The 16,483-nt window shown below is 36.9% G+C and overlaps 1 protein-coding gene across 15 annotated transcripts in view; it reads right to left on the bottom strand.

Moving 5' to 3' along the window:
- The window catches only part of SLC9B1 (solute carrier family 9 member B1), a 69,785-nt gene that overhangs the window by 21,827 nt on the left and 31,475 nt on the right, over positions 1–16,483 (bottom strand). For all 15 annotated transcript variants that reach the window (XM_061419530.1, XM_061419526.1, XM_061419524.1 and 12 more), the window contains 3 exons: positions 6,151–6,321; positions 4,591–4,733; positions 3,361–3,488 (listed from right to left, as the gene is read on the bottom strand). In XM_061419530.1, coding sequence (XP_061275514.1) covers positions 3,361–3,488; positions 4,591–4,733; positions 6,151–6,321 — 442 coding nt within the window. The remainder of the gene's footprint in view (positions 1–3,360; positions 3,489–4,590; positions 4,734–6,150; positions 6,322–16,483) is intronic.

Genomic DNA, 16,483 nt, shown 5'->3' with positions numbered 1-16,483 from the left:
TTTGCTCCTCTGATTCTGTAATTTCAAATGACCTATCTTCAAGTTCACAGATTCTTTTTTCTGTCTGATTTAGTCTGCAGTTGATCTCCTATAGTCAATGTCTCATTTAATTGTATTATTCTACAGGTCCAGAATTTATTTTTGGTTCTTTTTTTTTTTTTTTACAGTTTCTATATGTTTGTTGGTATTCTCACTTTGTTCATGCCTTATTTTCCTGTTTTCTTTTAGATGTCTGTGACATCTTTGAGCTCACTGGGCCTCTTTATGACAGTTATTTTGAATTCTTTGTTGAGTAACTGATACATTTCTATTTGTTTAAGGCTGGTGTCTGGAGTTTAATTTTGTTCCTTTGATTGAGCCCTAATTCCCTGTTGCTTTGTATGTCTTGTTATCTTTTAATGAAATTTGGGTTTTGAAAAAACAGCCACCTCTCCTGATCTTTGTGGACTTCTTCAGTAGGGAAAGACCACCAATCAACCCAGCTAAAGATTCTGGAAATCTCTCAAACTTTTCTGTAATGTGCCTTCTCTGGGCTTTGGTGCATTATATCCAGCTGGACTTTGGCCTTTTCCTACTCCAGAGTATCCCAAGTGTCTATTAGCAGTACTGCAATATCTCTGGAGTATAGCAACACATAGCACTTACCTTTGTTCTCAGTGGACCTCAGGCATCTAAAATGTGCCACTCTCTTTTCTGTCAGTGCTCCAAGTCAGATAAGACAGAAACCAGTCCCTTGGCAGCTTCTTAAAAAGCCAGAATTCAGAACAAATGTTCCAGCTTTTTCTTTTCCTCTTGAGGGAGAAGCCAAATGTTGGGTGTTTCCTCCTGATTGCCCCTTGCTGAGCAAGAGGGGCATGGGTATGATGGTTAAGTGCAATATAATGTTCTAATTGCTCCAATGTGCCTCTTCTTGGCCTTGTGCTTGCATGGAATGCTGTAACCTCTCAAGTGGTTTCTGGAGTTACATAAAGGTAATCTGGTCCTCACATTGTTATGATACTGTCTTCATGTGGGAAAGTGAGGCTGGAGTTTCTTATTCTGCCATCTTCCCAGCATCACTCCTCTAATTACTCAGATTTTCAAAAGCTCCCCAGGTGATTTTAATGGGTAGCAAAGTTTTGGAACCACCGACTTTTCCTACACTCCTATCTGGCTTTCTTTATTCAGAAGTTTCTACTGAGAGCTCCCTTAATAAATAATCTGCATAATAATCTTAGTGAATTCTCTGGCAATCCTGTGGTTAGGACTCGGTGCTTTCTTTTGCTGTGGTGGCCTGTGTTCAATACCTGGTTAGAGAACTAAGATCCTGAAAGCCACATGGTACAACTTAAAAAAAAAAAAAGAATCTTAATCTCAGTTTGATCTTCTAAGGAAACTTGCTTGGTAGCATGAGTGGCCTATTCTCTGCAAGAAGGCAACAGCCAACAGGTAAAATAATCACAAATTAATAGTAAGTTTCAACTTAAAAAATTAGTACCCATTAAATTATTACCAAATATTTGGGGAAAGTCAATACTTTGAATTGAGGCACCATATTCATTAAATGGAAAATTTTATACCTGAGGAAAGAGATATACTAAAAAGTGAACAATAAGAACATGACTTCAGAATAACTATAAATATCCTCAGAATCACGAAAGTACACTGTATCTGTTCATAACATTTAACTATTTTATTCTTAGAAATTAATTGTCAAAATAAAATAAATAAATAAATAGGTGATACAGACATAACAGTAGAGTGTGACTGAAAAGGCTAGAGAACTAAGCAGAGAAAATTTTCCAGTGTGTACTGCAAAGGCAAATAGATGAAAAGTATAAAGAAAAACTAATATATATGAAGAAGGGAGTTACAAAAGGACAAAATAAAAGAGAACTGAGGAGGGATAAAAGATATATTCAAGACCTGGACAAGAAATAGATATAGAGTCCTTTGATTGAATAAAAGATTCCACTAAATATTGAGTAGATCAAAATTTTAAAACAGTCACCTAAGGATACCAAAAAATTGTTAATTTAGTTAGAAAATGCATACTGGGATCCACTGGAATGGGTTCAGTTCAGTTCAGTTGCTCAGTCGTGTCCGACTCTTTGTGACCCCATGAATTGCAGCACGCCAGGCCTTCCTGTTCATCACCAACTCCTGAGGTTCACTCAAACTCACGTCCATCGAGTCGGTAAGTGGAGGCAAAAATTAAATGGATTGAAAAATGAAAACAAGTTGAAGATATAGAGATAGTAATCATAGACTATTATTCTGAAGAACTTGGACATGAAAAGAAATAGATGATAGATAATAATAGATGGGACACAGGATCTAGGAAAATAGTGTTTGCTTGTTTTTGTTATAATATCTACATAAAGTATTTTTCATAATTATAAAATACATATGCTATACATAATACATACATATTATATATATGTGCACATATAGTGTACAAGGAAAAGGCCATTAGATTAATTAAAAAATAGAGATAGGGACTTTCCTGGTGGTCCAGTGGTTAGGAATCCATCTGCCAATGCAGGGGACAGGGCTTGAATTCTGGTCTCGGAAGATCCCAAATGCCACAGAGCAACTAAGCCTGTGCAGCGCAACCACTGAGGCTGCGTGCCTCTACTACTGAAGCCCACACTTAGAGCCTGTGTTCTGCAATAAGAGAAATCACAGCAATGAAACCTGTGCACTACAACTAGAGATTAGACCCCAATCACCGTAACTTGAGAAAGACTGCACACAGCAAGGAAGACCCAGCAAAGCCAAAAAATAAAAATTAAAAAAAACAGGGCTTCCCTGGTGGCTCGGTGGTAAAGAATCCATCTGCCAGTGCAGGAGACATGGGTTTGATCCCTGGTCTGGAAGATCCCACATGCCATGGAGCAACTAAGGCCACGCACCATAACTACTGAGCCTGTGCTTGAGAGCCCGAGAACCACAACTGCTGAAGCCTGTTCACCCCAGAGCCTGTGCTCAGCAACAAGAGAAGCCACCGCAATAAGAAGCCTGTGCACTGCAACTAGAGAGAAGCCTCTGCTTTCCACAACTAGAGAAAAGCCCACACAGCAATGAAGATCCAGCCAACCAAAAAAATAAATAAAAAACTGGAGATGGATTACAATATAGAAGAAAAAATAAACTGATAAAGTGAATTATCTTAGAATTAAGCACTTAGGAGCTATGAATATTTGTCAAGGATATAGTAGATTTAGGACATGGTTCTATTTCGGACCAACTGATTTCCAAGATTCTCTACCACAGTGAAAAGAATTTTAATGATAAACTTTTCTATACAATATCCTGAATATTTTAATAACCAAGCATTTTAACTGAATATTTTCATAGAGAAAAATGAGAAAAAGTTACCCCAACAGAAATCCCCACTGCCAGGGAAAATTCATAAGGAAGTGGGAAATAACAGCAGTTGAACAAGCCTCCATTAAACATGGACCCATAGACAATCTTAAACAAACTCGCTTCAAATTCTTCAAAGCCTGAAATACAAACATAGTCACACTTAGACAAGCTTGTAGTGGCCAATAAGAAAATTATTTTAAGCAAATATTGAATTATATAATCTTTTTTGAGTGATAATCTTATTAAATTAAATCTCCCAGATATCCCATGTGCTTTAAATGCTAATACAGCTCATTTTATATGTCATCATATATTGGATTATAAACTATTTCATATTATAAAGTGCTGTTCTATTTTAATTATTAAAATGACTCAGTTTTCTGTGATTAAATAAATATTTCTACCCTCCTTAATCTTCCTAGTAAATAGTATATTGAAAGTATCCAATAGGTTTGTTTCCATCAGTTAACTTTTAGGGATGAATTGTGTGATTAGTGTCATAATTATAACATGCCAAAGGAGAAAATCACATAAAAAATGCATAATTAACTAAAAGGGAAAATTTTCAAATTTTCTCATTGGTTCAAATTTTTACCTGGATAATATAATAACTTATCACTGTCTATAATTATTTATGCTCTTCAAATACTTTCACCAATCTTATATATTTGCCACATTTGTTATATCCTGAATAGCTGTTATATTTATGAATATGTATCTTTAAAAAACTAATTTATGATTCCTTGATAGTAATATTTTAAGAAATATTTTAAAAGATTAGCTTTTATAAAAATATAAATATAATCAGGAACATAGTTCTGTGGGAAAAATTCCTGAAAGAATAATATTACTGAAATTCATAATCATTCTGAAAAAACAAAACAGAAGCAAAAACCTTTTATGGGATAACCTTATCCTCTGTTAACTGAAAAGTAAAGAGCTCTCCACAGAAAAGCTGTAACTCCAAAATAATACAAATGTTGCATAAGGGACATCTATCTCTATGTAAATAATTAAAGACTATTACTAATAGAGATCTTACATCACAGTGATTTCTTCTCATATTAGTAATATGATCAGAAGTAGACACTAAGGCGCCAATATTTCTGCAAAATCTTTGTTCTTTGTCTTAGTTTTGCTCTACCTGAAACAACTGTAAGAAAAATTCTGCCTATTTTTCTTTTCCATAAGCCTCTAATATTTAAAATAACCATATTCAAGGTGTAATTGGAAATCTACCTGTGGATCGAGTCCAAGCCCAGCTCGCACTAGAATAATGGTAAGGGCGGTATTTCTTAAAGTTGAAGACAGTTCATTACTAATATAGGTGATATCACTGAGGAATGGAACATTCCTAACAGCAAAACCAGCCAGTAACATCCCTTAGAAGAAAAAAAAATAAACCATGTCTGATTCAGTTCATTTTTGTAAGACAGAAATCAGAAATGTTTAATATCCCTTCTTCAAACACACTGTATCTCTCATTACTTTGGTGAAGGATAGGTTACATACAAGTAGAGGAGACAGCATAAAGGAATGGAGATAAGAAATGATATACCTCAATGGTGTGAAACAAGTAATTCAGTATTGATGGAACATTAAGGACTAGTTGGGAGTGGGGAATGGGCAGGAGGGGCCAGATCATGGAAAGCTTCCTTTACTCCCTACTTTCCCTGGTTTTGGCAGAGTAAAGCACTGAGGGTAAGTTTTAGGCAGGAAGTGAGATAACGAGTGTTGCATTGTCTATGTGATGGTACTGGTAAATGAGATAGACATAAAACTAAGGAGGGACCAGAAAAAAGGCTCTGCCATAGTTCATGGAATAGTTAGAAACTAATAGCCTGAGCTAGGACTAGAGTGGAAGCTTTGGAGAAGTGGAAAAGAGATCCAGTAAATACTTGCGAGGTGCTGAAGGGTGTTATGAACACAGAAAGGGTGTTAGAGATAGGATGGAGTGATTACCTCTTTTGGCAGTAACTAAATATTAGAATGTATTGAATACTTAGAAGATATAAAACACCTCTAAAAGAAGTTTTTCTGCTAATTTTCCTCTTGTCTACCTGGAGAGTTACATAGCAATGGTGATGAAGAAATAGGATGTAACATTGTTTAGGCAGATGATACACCAATGAATATACATAGTGGAGATGCCCAAGGAACTCACCCAAGAACTATAAAACATTTTGGTGCCCTAGTCATGATAGTATTTGAATCTTGTAATTGTATTTGAGGGCCTCCCAGGTGGCTCAGTGGTAAAGAATACACCTGCCAATCAGAAGACGCAGGTTCGATCCCAGGATTGGGAAGATCCCCTGCAGTAGGAAATGGCAACCGACTCCAGTATTCTTGCCTGGGAAATCGCATGGACTTCTAGAGAAGACTTGTGGGCTATAGTCCATGGGATTGCAAAGAGCTGAACATGACTTAGTGACTAAACAACAACAAATTTTATTTGAGTTAGGTTATCTATAGAAAAATTTAGTTTCTTTCAAATTTTTCCTTTTCTATAAAAAATGTAAAAGTTAATTTAAAAATGTCCTATTAAATGATAAAGCAACAACAATCATATATTGAGCATATTTAAATTATTTAAGAACATATTTCAGGAAAAATCTGTGTATGGAGAATAAATACTTCTATAAGCAAGCTATATATACACATATATAGTAAGTACACATATAAAAAAGCTATATAGATCATATTACATTGAAATAGTTCTAAATTATATCTACTCTGACTAGAATATAGTCATAATTTACATATAAGTTAATGACAAATAAAAGCTAATTATTCACTTACCAAGAAGAGGAGGAATTTCAGGCACTGAAGGTAGTCTAATGACTTCTAAAAGTTTCCCCCCAATAAGGGCACAATAAAAGATAACTAACAGTCCAAATAAACTTCCATTAGGAAGAACTTCAGGGCCTGAGAATGCCCAGACTACACACCATATCATAAAAAGTATAGCTCCTGAAATATAAAAAAGCACATATTGATATATCTATCTAGACATAGATAATATACAGTAAGACATGAATCATAAATTACAAAGTCTTTGTCAACTTAAAAGAAGTATTTTTATTAAGAAATATTTTAAAACTATATGTGAATACTTAAAAGTGATAAACTTTCTCATTTGACTTTTTAAAAATGTCATAGCAATATGATGAGGTTTACTTCATTTTATATTTTACAGTAGTTTTTTCACAAGGAATAAGGTGATTGGTCATAATATGAATTCTCAAATTCATTAAAGTGCAGAGTGGCAGGGTGCCACATTTTTTAATGGCAGAAAACTAAATATCTATATTGAATGGATAACTCAGTTGGTGTTTGATACAAATTATTAAAGGGGATAATATGTGAGGTCTGATGGCTGGGCTCCCCTGGTGGCTCAGACAGTAAAGTAAAGAATCCACCTGCAATGCAGAGACCCAGCTTTGATCCCTGGGTCAGGAAGATTCCCCTGGAGGAGGATATGCCAATCCACTCCAGTATTCTTGCCTGGAGAATCCCAAGGTCAGAGGAACCTGGCAGGCCACAGTCCATAGGGTCGAAAAGAGTCAGACACATACACTGAAAGTTTAGCTCTCATGTATCCTTTCTTTTAGGCAGTTACTTGAGGATGTACACTAATAAAACCAGGAGGAAACCAGCAAAAGTGAAAGATTTTAATCTTGGAAACAGGGGACTGAAATCAGGAGAGCATTGAAAGCTCTAGAATACAGTTTTCCACAGACCTAGAAAACAACCACAAAGGTGGAAGCAGAAAAATGAAGGTCTCTGAGAGGAAAGTCTCCAAGAATAAGGAGGAATTTTTTAAAGTTTACAAAACTATGGAACAAATCAGTGGTTGCCAGGGGATTCCAGGATGAAGGAGGAATGAATAAGTAGAGCACAGGAAAATTTTAGAGCACTGAAACTATTATGTATGCATATCATTAAATACATATGTTAAAACCCAAAGAATGTATAATATGAAGAGTTAGGGTTAGGGTTATAAGTCATGTGAAGGTAACGTACAGCATGGTGACTACAGTTAGTCACACTGCATTGCATTTTTGAAAACTGCTAAGAGAATAGACCTTAAAAAGTTTTAATCCCAAGAAAAAATATTTTAACCACGTATGACAGATGTATTGTAGTGATCATTTTGTAATATGTACAAATATCAAATCACTGCTATGCACCTGAAACTAATCTAATGTTATATGTTAAATGTACTTCAATTTTTAGACATTTTCAGACAAATAAAAGCTGAGAGGATTAACTGCTAGAATAACTACACAACAAGAAATACTAAAGGAAGGTTTTTAGGCTGAAGGTAAAGTATACCATATGGAAGCTCAGACTGCCAGAAAGAAATGTAAAGAATCAGAGAATATGTGGAAAAATATAAGGGATTGTTTTAACTTAAAAAAAGAAAAAGACTTTTGCCTTTTTAAGTAAAAATAATACAAATGTAGAAGTAAAATATATGATAAATCTAGCACAAGAGCAGAAATGCAGTTCAGTTCAGTCACTCAGTCGTGTCCGACTCTTTGCGATCCCATGAACCACAGCACACCAGGCCTCCCTGTCCATCACCAACTCCAGGACTTTACCCAAACTCATGTCCATTGAGTCAGTGATGCCATCCAACCGTCTCATCCTCTGCTGTCCCCTTCTCCTCCTGCCATCAGTCTTTCCCAGCATCTGCTGCTGCTGCCAAGTCGCTTCAGTCATGTCCGACTCTGTGGGACCCCATGGACTGCAGCCTACCAGGCTTCTCCATCCATGGGATTCTCCAGGCAAGAACACTGGAGTGGGTTGCCATTTCCTTCTCCATTCCCAGCATCAGGGTCTCTTAAAATGAGTCAGCTCTTCTCATCAGGTAGCCAAAGTATTGGAGTTTCAGCTTCAACATCAGTCGTACCAATGAACACCCGGGACTGATCTCCTTTAGGATGGACTGGTTGGATCTCCTTGCAGTCCAAGGGACTCTCAAGAGTCTTCTCCAACATCACAGTTCAAAAGCATCAAGTCTTTGGCGCTCAGCTTTCTTTAGAGTCCAACTCTCACATCCATACATGACCACAGGAAAAACCATAGCCTTGACTAGATGGACCTTTGTTGGCAAAGTAATGTCTCTGCTTTTCAATACGCTATCTAGGTTGGTCATAACTTTTCTTCCAAGGAGTAAGCATCTTTTAATATCATGTCTGCAATCACCATCTGCTGTGACTTTGGAGCCCCCCAAAATAAAGTCAGCCACTGTCTCCACTGTTTCCCCATCTATTTCCCATGAAGTGATGGGACCAGATGCCATGATCTTCGTTTTCTGAATGTTGAGTTTTAAGCCAACTTTTTCACTCCCCTCTTTCACTTTCATCAAGAAGCTCTTTAGTTCTTCTTCACTTTCTGACATAAGGGCGGTATCATCTGCATATCTGAGGTTATTGATATTTCTCCTGGAAATCTTGATTCTAGCGTGTGGTTCTTCCAGCCCAGCATTTCTCATGATGTACTCTGCATAGAAGTTAAATAAGCAGGGTGACAATATACAGCCTTGACGTACTCCTTTTCCTATTTGGAACCAGTCTGTTGTTTCATGTCCAGTTCTAACTGTTGCTTCCTGACCTGCATACAGGTTTCTCAAGAGGCAGATCAGGTGGTCTGGTATTCCCATCTCTTTCAGAATTTTCCACAGTTGATTGTGATCCACACAGTCAAAGGCTTTGGCACAGTCAATAAAGCAAAATTAGATGTTTTCTGGAACTGGACGACGGTTCATGACATTGTACAGGAGACAGGGATCAAGACCATCCCCAAGGAAAAGAAATACAAAAAGGCAAAATGGCTGTCTGAGGAGGCCTTACAAATAGCTGTGAAAAGAAGAGAAGCGAAAGGTAATGGAGAAAATGAAAGATATACACATTTGAATGCAGAGTTCCAAAGAATAGCAAGGAGAGATAACAAAGCCTTCCTCAGTGATCAGTGCAAAGAAATAGAGGAAAACAACAGAATGGGAAAGACTAGAGAGCTCTTCAAGGAAATCAGAGATACCAAGGGGACATTTCATGCAAAGATGGGCTCAATAAAGGACAGAAATGGTTTGGACCTAACAGAAGCAGAAGATATTAAGAAGAGGTGGCAAGAATACACAGAAGAACTGTACAAAATGATCTTCATGACCCAGATAATCACAATAGTGTGATCACTCACCTAGAGCCAGACATCCTGGAATGTGAAGTCAAGGGGCTTAGGAAGCATCACTACGAGCAAAGCTAGTGGAGGTGATGGAATTCCAGTTGAGCTATTTCAAATCCTGAAAGATGATGCTGTGAAAGTGCTGCACTCAATATGCCAGCAAATTTGGAAAACTCAGCAGTGGCCACAGGACTGGAAAAGGTCAGTTTTCATTCTAATTCCAAAGAAAGGCAATACCAAAGAATGCTCAAACCACCGCACAATTGCACTCATCTCACACGCTAGTAAAGTAATGCTCAAAATTCTCAAAGCCAGTCATCAGCAATACGTGAAGCGTGAACTTCCTGATGTTCAAGATGGTTTTAGAAAAGTCAGAGGAACCAGAGACCAAATTGCCAACATCCACTGTATCACTGAAAAAGCAAGAGAGTTCCAGAAAAACATCTATTTCTGCTTTATTGACTATGCCAAAGAGCAGAAATGGGATCAGTAAAGTCATATTGTGCAAAGCTCTTTTATGTTATCTTCATCTGAGTGATCACTTTCCACTGCATATATTTGTCTACATTCATGGAGGTGTGTACACTTCCAAGATTTGTACACTTCTGGTATGTTGACTATAATTCAGTAAAGTACCATTAACAAGAAAAAGTTTATGAGATGATGGACAGTTTGGAAGAAACAGGAGTATGATGCTGACAAATTGGTTAAGTGTTAGCATTCCCCAAAATTCTGGAAGTTATGGACAAAGCTGTTATAAACATTTGTGTGCAGGTTTTTGTGGGCAAAATGTTTCAGCCCATTTGTGTAAAAAATACCAAGGAGAGTGACTGCTGAATCATATAGTTAGGGTATATTACGTTTTGTTAAAAACTGCCAAACTGTCTTCCAAATTGGCTGCACCATTTTGTGTTCTTAGCAGTGATGAATGAGAGTTCCTGTAGTTCTGTCTCCTCACCAGCATCTGGTGTCAGTGTTTTGGATTTCTGGCCATTCTAATGGGTGTATAGTGGTATTTTACTGTTGTAATTTGCAATTCAGTAATGACATATGATGTTGGGAACATTATTATATGCTTATTTGCCATCTGTATATTTTCTTCAATGAGGTGCCTTTTAAGGTCTTTGGTCCATTTTTAATCAGGTTGTCTGTTTTCTTATTATTGAGTTTTAAAAGTTCTTGATATATTTTATTTACAAATAGTAAATGCTAGAGAGGCTGTGGAGAAAAGAAAACCCTCCTACACTGGTAGTGGGAATGCAAACTGGTACAGCCACTATGGAGAACAGTATGGAGGTTCCTTAAAAAACTAAAAACAGAGCTACCATACAATCCAGAAATCCCACTCCTAGGCATATATCTAGAGAAAAGCATAATTGAAAAGATACATGTACCCTAATGTTCACTGCAGCCCTATTTATAATAGCCAGGATATGGAAGCAATCTAAATGTCCATCAACAGAGGAATAGATAAAGAAGATGTAGTACATATACAGAATGAAATATTATTCAGCCATAAAAAAGAATGAAATAATGCCACTTGCAGCAATATGGATGGGCCTAAAGAATGTCATAATGAAGTAAGCCAGACAGAGAAAGACAAATATCATATGATATTACTTATATGTAGAATCTAAAAAAAGTCTACAAAGGAACTTATCTACAAAACAGAAGGAGGGGATGGCAACCCACTCCAGTGTTCTTGCCTGGAGAGTCCCATGGACAGAGAAGCCTGGAGGGCTGCAGTCAGACACGACTGAAGAGACTTAGCACACATGTAAGCACAAAAGAGAAATAGAGTTATAGAGGTAAAAAATAAACTTACGGTTACTGGGGAGTAAGGGTGTGGGGAGGGATAAAGTGGTAAGATTAGGATTGAGATACACATACTACTATTAATATACATAAAATAAATAACTAATAAGGACCTACAGTATAGCACAGGGAACTCTACTCAATACTCTACAATGGCCTATACAAGAAAACAATTTTTAAAAGAGGGGATACATGTATATGTATAACAGATTCAGTCTGTTGTATATATGAAACCAACAGAACATGGTAAATCAACTATAACCCAATAAAAGTTAAAAAAGTAAGTTCTTGGTATATTTTGTGTATTTATCAGGTGTGTTTTGTAAATATTTTTTTCCCAGTTTGTGGCTTGTGTGCTCAATCTCTTGACATTGTTTTCACAGAGCAGAATTTTTCAATGTTAAAGAAGTTCAATTTACCAATTACTTATGGATTTCCTGTTTTTCCTAAGTAATCACCATAACTAAGGTCATCTAGATTTTCTCCTATGTTACCTTCTATGAGTCTCATTGTTATGCATTTTACATTTAGGTCTATGATCCACTTTGAGTTAATTTTTATCAAGGGCATAAGGTCTGATCTAGATTAATTTGTTTTGCATAAGTATGTCCAATAGTAGATCTACCATCAGACTATCTTTCTTCCACTGGGTTGCCTTTGCTGCCTTGTCAAATACCAGTTGACTATGTTTATGTGGATCTACTTCTGAGCCCTTTATTCTGTTCCATTAATATATGGACTTCACGTTAACCGAATCACACTGTCTTGATTACTTCAGGTTTATAGTAAGTCTTGCAAGTGAGTAGGGTCTGTTCTCCAATTTTTAATTTTTCTCCTTCAATACTGAGCTAGTTGTTCTTGGTCTTTTGCATATCTATATAAATTTTAGAATGAGCCTGTTGATATCCATGAAACAACACGTGGGAATTTTGATTGGAGTTACATTGAACCTATAGATCAAGTTGAGATGAGCTAACACCGTGACAATATTGAGTCTTCCATGAACACGGGAAGTCTATACATTTAACTTTTTCTTTAAATTCTTTCTTCAGAATTCTGCAGTTTTCCTCATGTAGCTATTATACACATTTTGTTAGATTATATGAAGGTGTTTCATTTTGGGGAGTACTAGTGTAAACGGTGGTATGTTTTTCACTTCAAATTCCATTTGATCATTGTTTGTAATTAGGGAAAAAAACCCTGAATTTGGCATATTAACCCTGTATCCTGCAATCTTATTACACTCACTATTTAGTTGTTACAGGAGTTTTCTTCCCTTGATTCTTTGGATTTTCTACACAGACGATCATGGCATCTGTGAACAAAGGCTGTTTTATTTCTTCTTTCCCAATCTGTATGCCTTGTATACCCTTTTAACGCTTTTCTTGTCTTATTGTATTAGCTAGGACTTCCAATACAATATTGAAAAGGAGTGGTGAGAGGACATTCTTGCAGGGAAAGCTGTTTTCTCAAGATTAATTATGATGGCAGCTGTAGATTTTTAGTTGATGTTCTTTGTCAAATTGAGGAAGTTCTCCTCTGTAATTTGTTGAAAGTTTTTATCATGAATGAATGCTGGATTTTGTCAAATGCTTTTCCCACATCTATTGATATGATCATGTGATTTTTCTTCTTTATCTTTTTGATGTGATGGATTACATTAAATTATTTTCAAATGTGAGCCAAACTTGCATACCTATGATAAATCCCACATGGTTGTGAAGCATAATTCCTTTTATATGTTGTTGAGCTCTATTTGTTAATAGAGAATTACATCACTGAGAATTTCTGCATCTATGTTCATCAGAGGTACTGGTCTATAGTTTTGTGTTTGTTTTTTTTTTTTCCCTGTAATGTCTTTGGTTTTGGTAGGAGAGTACTGCTAGACTCATGAGTTGGCAAGCTTCCCTCTGCTTCTATATTCTGGAAAAGACTGTAGAAAATAGGTATAATTTCTTCCTTAAATGTTCAGTAGAATTCACCAGTGAAATCATCTGAGCCTGATCCTTACTGTTTGGGGAGGTTATTAATCATTGATTCAATTTCTTTAACTGACATAGTCTTATTCCAATTTCCTATTTCTTTTTGTGTGCATTTTGGCAAACGAGTCCTTCAAGGCACTGGTCCACTTCTTCTAAATTATCAGATTTGTGGACACAAAGTTGTCTGTAGCATTCCTTTATTAACCTTTCAATGCCCATAGGATCTATAGTGATGTTCCATTTCTCTGCTATTAGTGATTGTGCTTTCTTTTTTCTTTGGAGAAGGAAATGGCAACCCACTCCAGTATTCTTGCCTGGAAAATCCCATGGACAGGGGAGCCTGGTAGGCTACAGTCCATGGGGTCGCAAAGAGTCGGACACAACTGAATGCCTTCACTCACTTTCTTTTTTCTTGGCCTAGTGAAAGGCAATCAGTTTTACTGATCTTTTCAAAGAACAAGCTTTTTGTTTCATTGATTTTCTCTATTTCTTGTTTTCAATTGTATTGATACCTTCTTTAATTTTTATTATTTCTTCTCTTTTGCTTAACTTGAATTTATTTTGCTTCTTTTTCTACTTTCCTAAGGTGGAGGCTTGATTCTCTGGTGGCTCAGTGGTAAAGAACCTGCCTACCAATGCAGGACATGCGGGGTTTGATCCCTGGATTGGGAAGATACTCTGGAGAAGGAAATGGCAACCCACTCCAGTATTCCTGCCTGGGAAATCCCATGGACAGAAGAGCCTGATGGGTTACAATCCATGGGGTCGCAGAGTCGGACATGACTTAGCAACTAAACAGCAACAAGGTGGAAGCTTAGATGGATTTTTAGATTTTTCTTCTTTTCTAATATATGCATTAAATGCTATTCTTTTCCCTCTTAGCACTGTTTTCAGTGTATCCCACAAACTTTGGTAAGTTATAGCTTCACTGTAATTTAGCTCAAAATATTCAGAAATGTCTCCTTTCTTTTTTGACTTGTGTTGTTTAGAACACATGTTATTGGTTAATCTCCAAGTATTTGGGGATTTTCCATCTGCCTTTCTGTTAACAAATTATACTTTAAGTCTACTGTGGTCTGAGAGCATACATTGTATGATTTTTATCTTTTAAGTTTATTAAGGTGCATTGTATGTCCCAGAATGTGGGCCTTCTTGAGCCTCCCTATTCTGAGACACAACATTACTGAAATTAGGCCAATTAATTACTCTACAGTAATCTCCAAGTACTCAAGTGAAAGGAAGAGTCACAGGTCTCCCATTTTAAATCAAAAGTTAGAGAGGAAGGCACGTTGAAAAGCCTAACCCATGAAGGCCCATGATGGGCCTCTTTTACCAGTTAGCCAAGTTCTAAATGCAAAGGAAAGGTTCTTGAAGGAAATTAAAAGTGCTACTCCAGCAAACATGCCAATGATAAGGAAATTAAACAACCTTGTTGCTTATGTGGAGAAAGTTTTAGTGGTCTGGATAGAAGATGAAACCAGCCAGCCATGTGTGTGTGTGTCTGTTCTTAGTCCTGTCTGACTCTTTGCAGCCCCATGGACTGTAGCCCGCCAGGCTCCTCTGTCCATGGAATTTTCCAGGCAAGAATACTGCAGCGGTTGCCATTTTCTACTCCAGGGGGTCTTCCTGACCCAGTAATCAAAACTGTGTCTCTTGTGCCTCCTGCACTGGCAGGCAGATTCTTTACCACGGTGCCACCTGGGAGCCCTCAAACAAGCCACAACATTCCCATAAACCAAAACCTAATAGAGCAAGACCCTATCTCTTTCCAAGTCTATGAAAGCTGAAAGAGATGAGAAAGCTGCAGAAGAAAATTTTGAAGCTGGTAGAGGTTTGTTCATGAGTTTTAAGGAAAGACACCGTGTCCATCACATCAGAGTGCAAGGTAATGCTGATACAGAAGCTGCTGCAAGTTATGCAGACTATTGAGCTAAAATAATTAAATGACAATGACTAAATGAAACAACAGATTTACAGTGCAGATAAAACAGTCTTCTATTGGAAGAAGACACCATCTAGCACTTTCATGGTTAGAGAGAAGTCAATACCTGACTTCAAAGGACAGGAGGAACTTAAGGGCTAATGCAGCTGGTGACCTTAAGTTGAAGCCAATTTTCATTTACCATTCCCAAAGTCCTAGGGCCGTTAAGAATAATGCTAAATCTAATCTTGAACAACAAGGCCTGGATGACAGCACATTTGTTTACAACATTTTTTTGTTTACTCAACATTTTAAGCCCCCTGTTAAGACCAACTGCTCAGAAAAGATTTCAAAATAATACTGCCCATTGACGATGCAAATAGTCACCCAAGAGCTCAGTTGGAGAGATACAATATATTCATGCCTGCTAACACAACATCTATTCTGCAGCTCATGTATCAAGGAGTAATTTCTCTTTTCAAGTCTTATTTAAGAAACACATTTTATTGATGCCATTGATAGTGATTTCTCTGATGGATCTGGGCAAAGTAAATTGAAAAGCTTCTACTCCTAAAAAGGATTCACCATTCTAGATGCCATTAAGAACATTGATGATTCACTGGAAAAGGTCAACATATTAACATTCACAGGAGTTTCGAAGTTGATTATAGCTTTAAATGGATGACTTTGAGGGGTTCAAGACTTTAGTGGGGAAAGAAACTGCAGATGTAGTGGAAATAGCAAGAGAGCTAGAAGTGGAGCCTGAAGATGTGAAGGAATTGCTACAATTTCCTGATAAAACTTGAACAGATGAGGAGTTGCTCCTTATGAATGAGCAAAAAAAAAGGCGGGGGGTGGGGGTGGGGGTTGGGGTTGGTTCTTAAGATGGAAACTACTCCTGGTGAAAATGCTGTGAATACTACTTTTGTACATCTGAGTTTCTGACCTATATCATTTCCTTCTCTCTGAAAAACGTTTAAAACTTTTGCAAGGCAGGTATACTGGCAACAAATTCTCTCAATTTTGTTAATCTGAGAATGCCTTTATTTCTCTCTCACTTTTGAAGGATAATTTCATAGAATACAGTTGGTGTGTATGTGTGTTTTGTCTCAACACTTTAAATATTTCACTTTTTGCTTACATAGTTTCTGAGAATAAACTAGATGTAACTTTTACCTTTGTTTCTCTATGGGTAAGGTATTTTTTCCTCTAACTTCTTTCAAGA

Source organism: Bos javanicus, chromosome 6 (genome assembly GCF_032452875.1).
Source record: "Bos javanicus breed banteng chromosome 6, ARS-OSU_banteng_1.0, whole genome shotgun sequence".
Taxonomy (NCBI): domain Eukaryota; kingdom Metazoa; phylum Chordata; class Mammalia; order Artiodactyla; family Bovidae; genus Bos; species Bos javanicus.
This window is presented reverse-complemented; position numbering and strand designations above follow the sequence as displayed.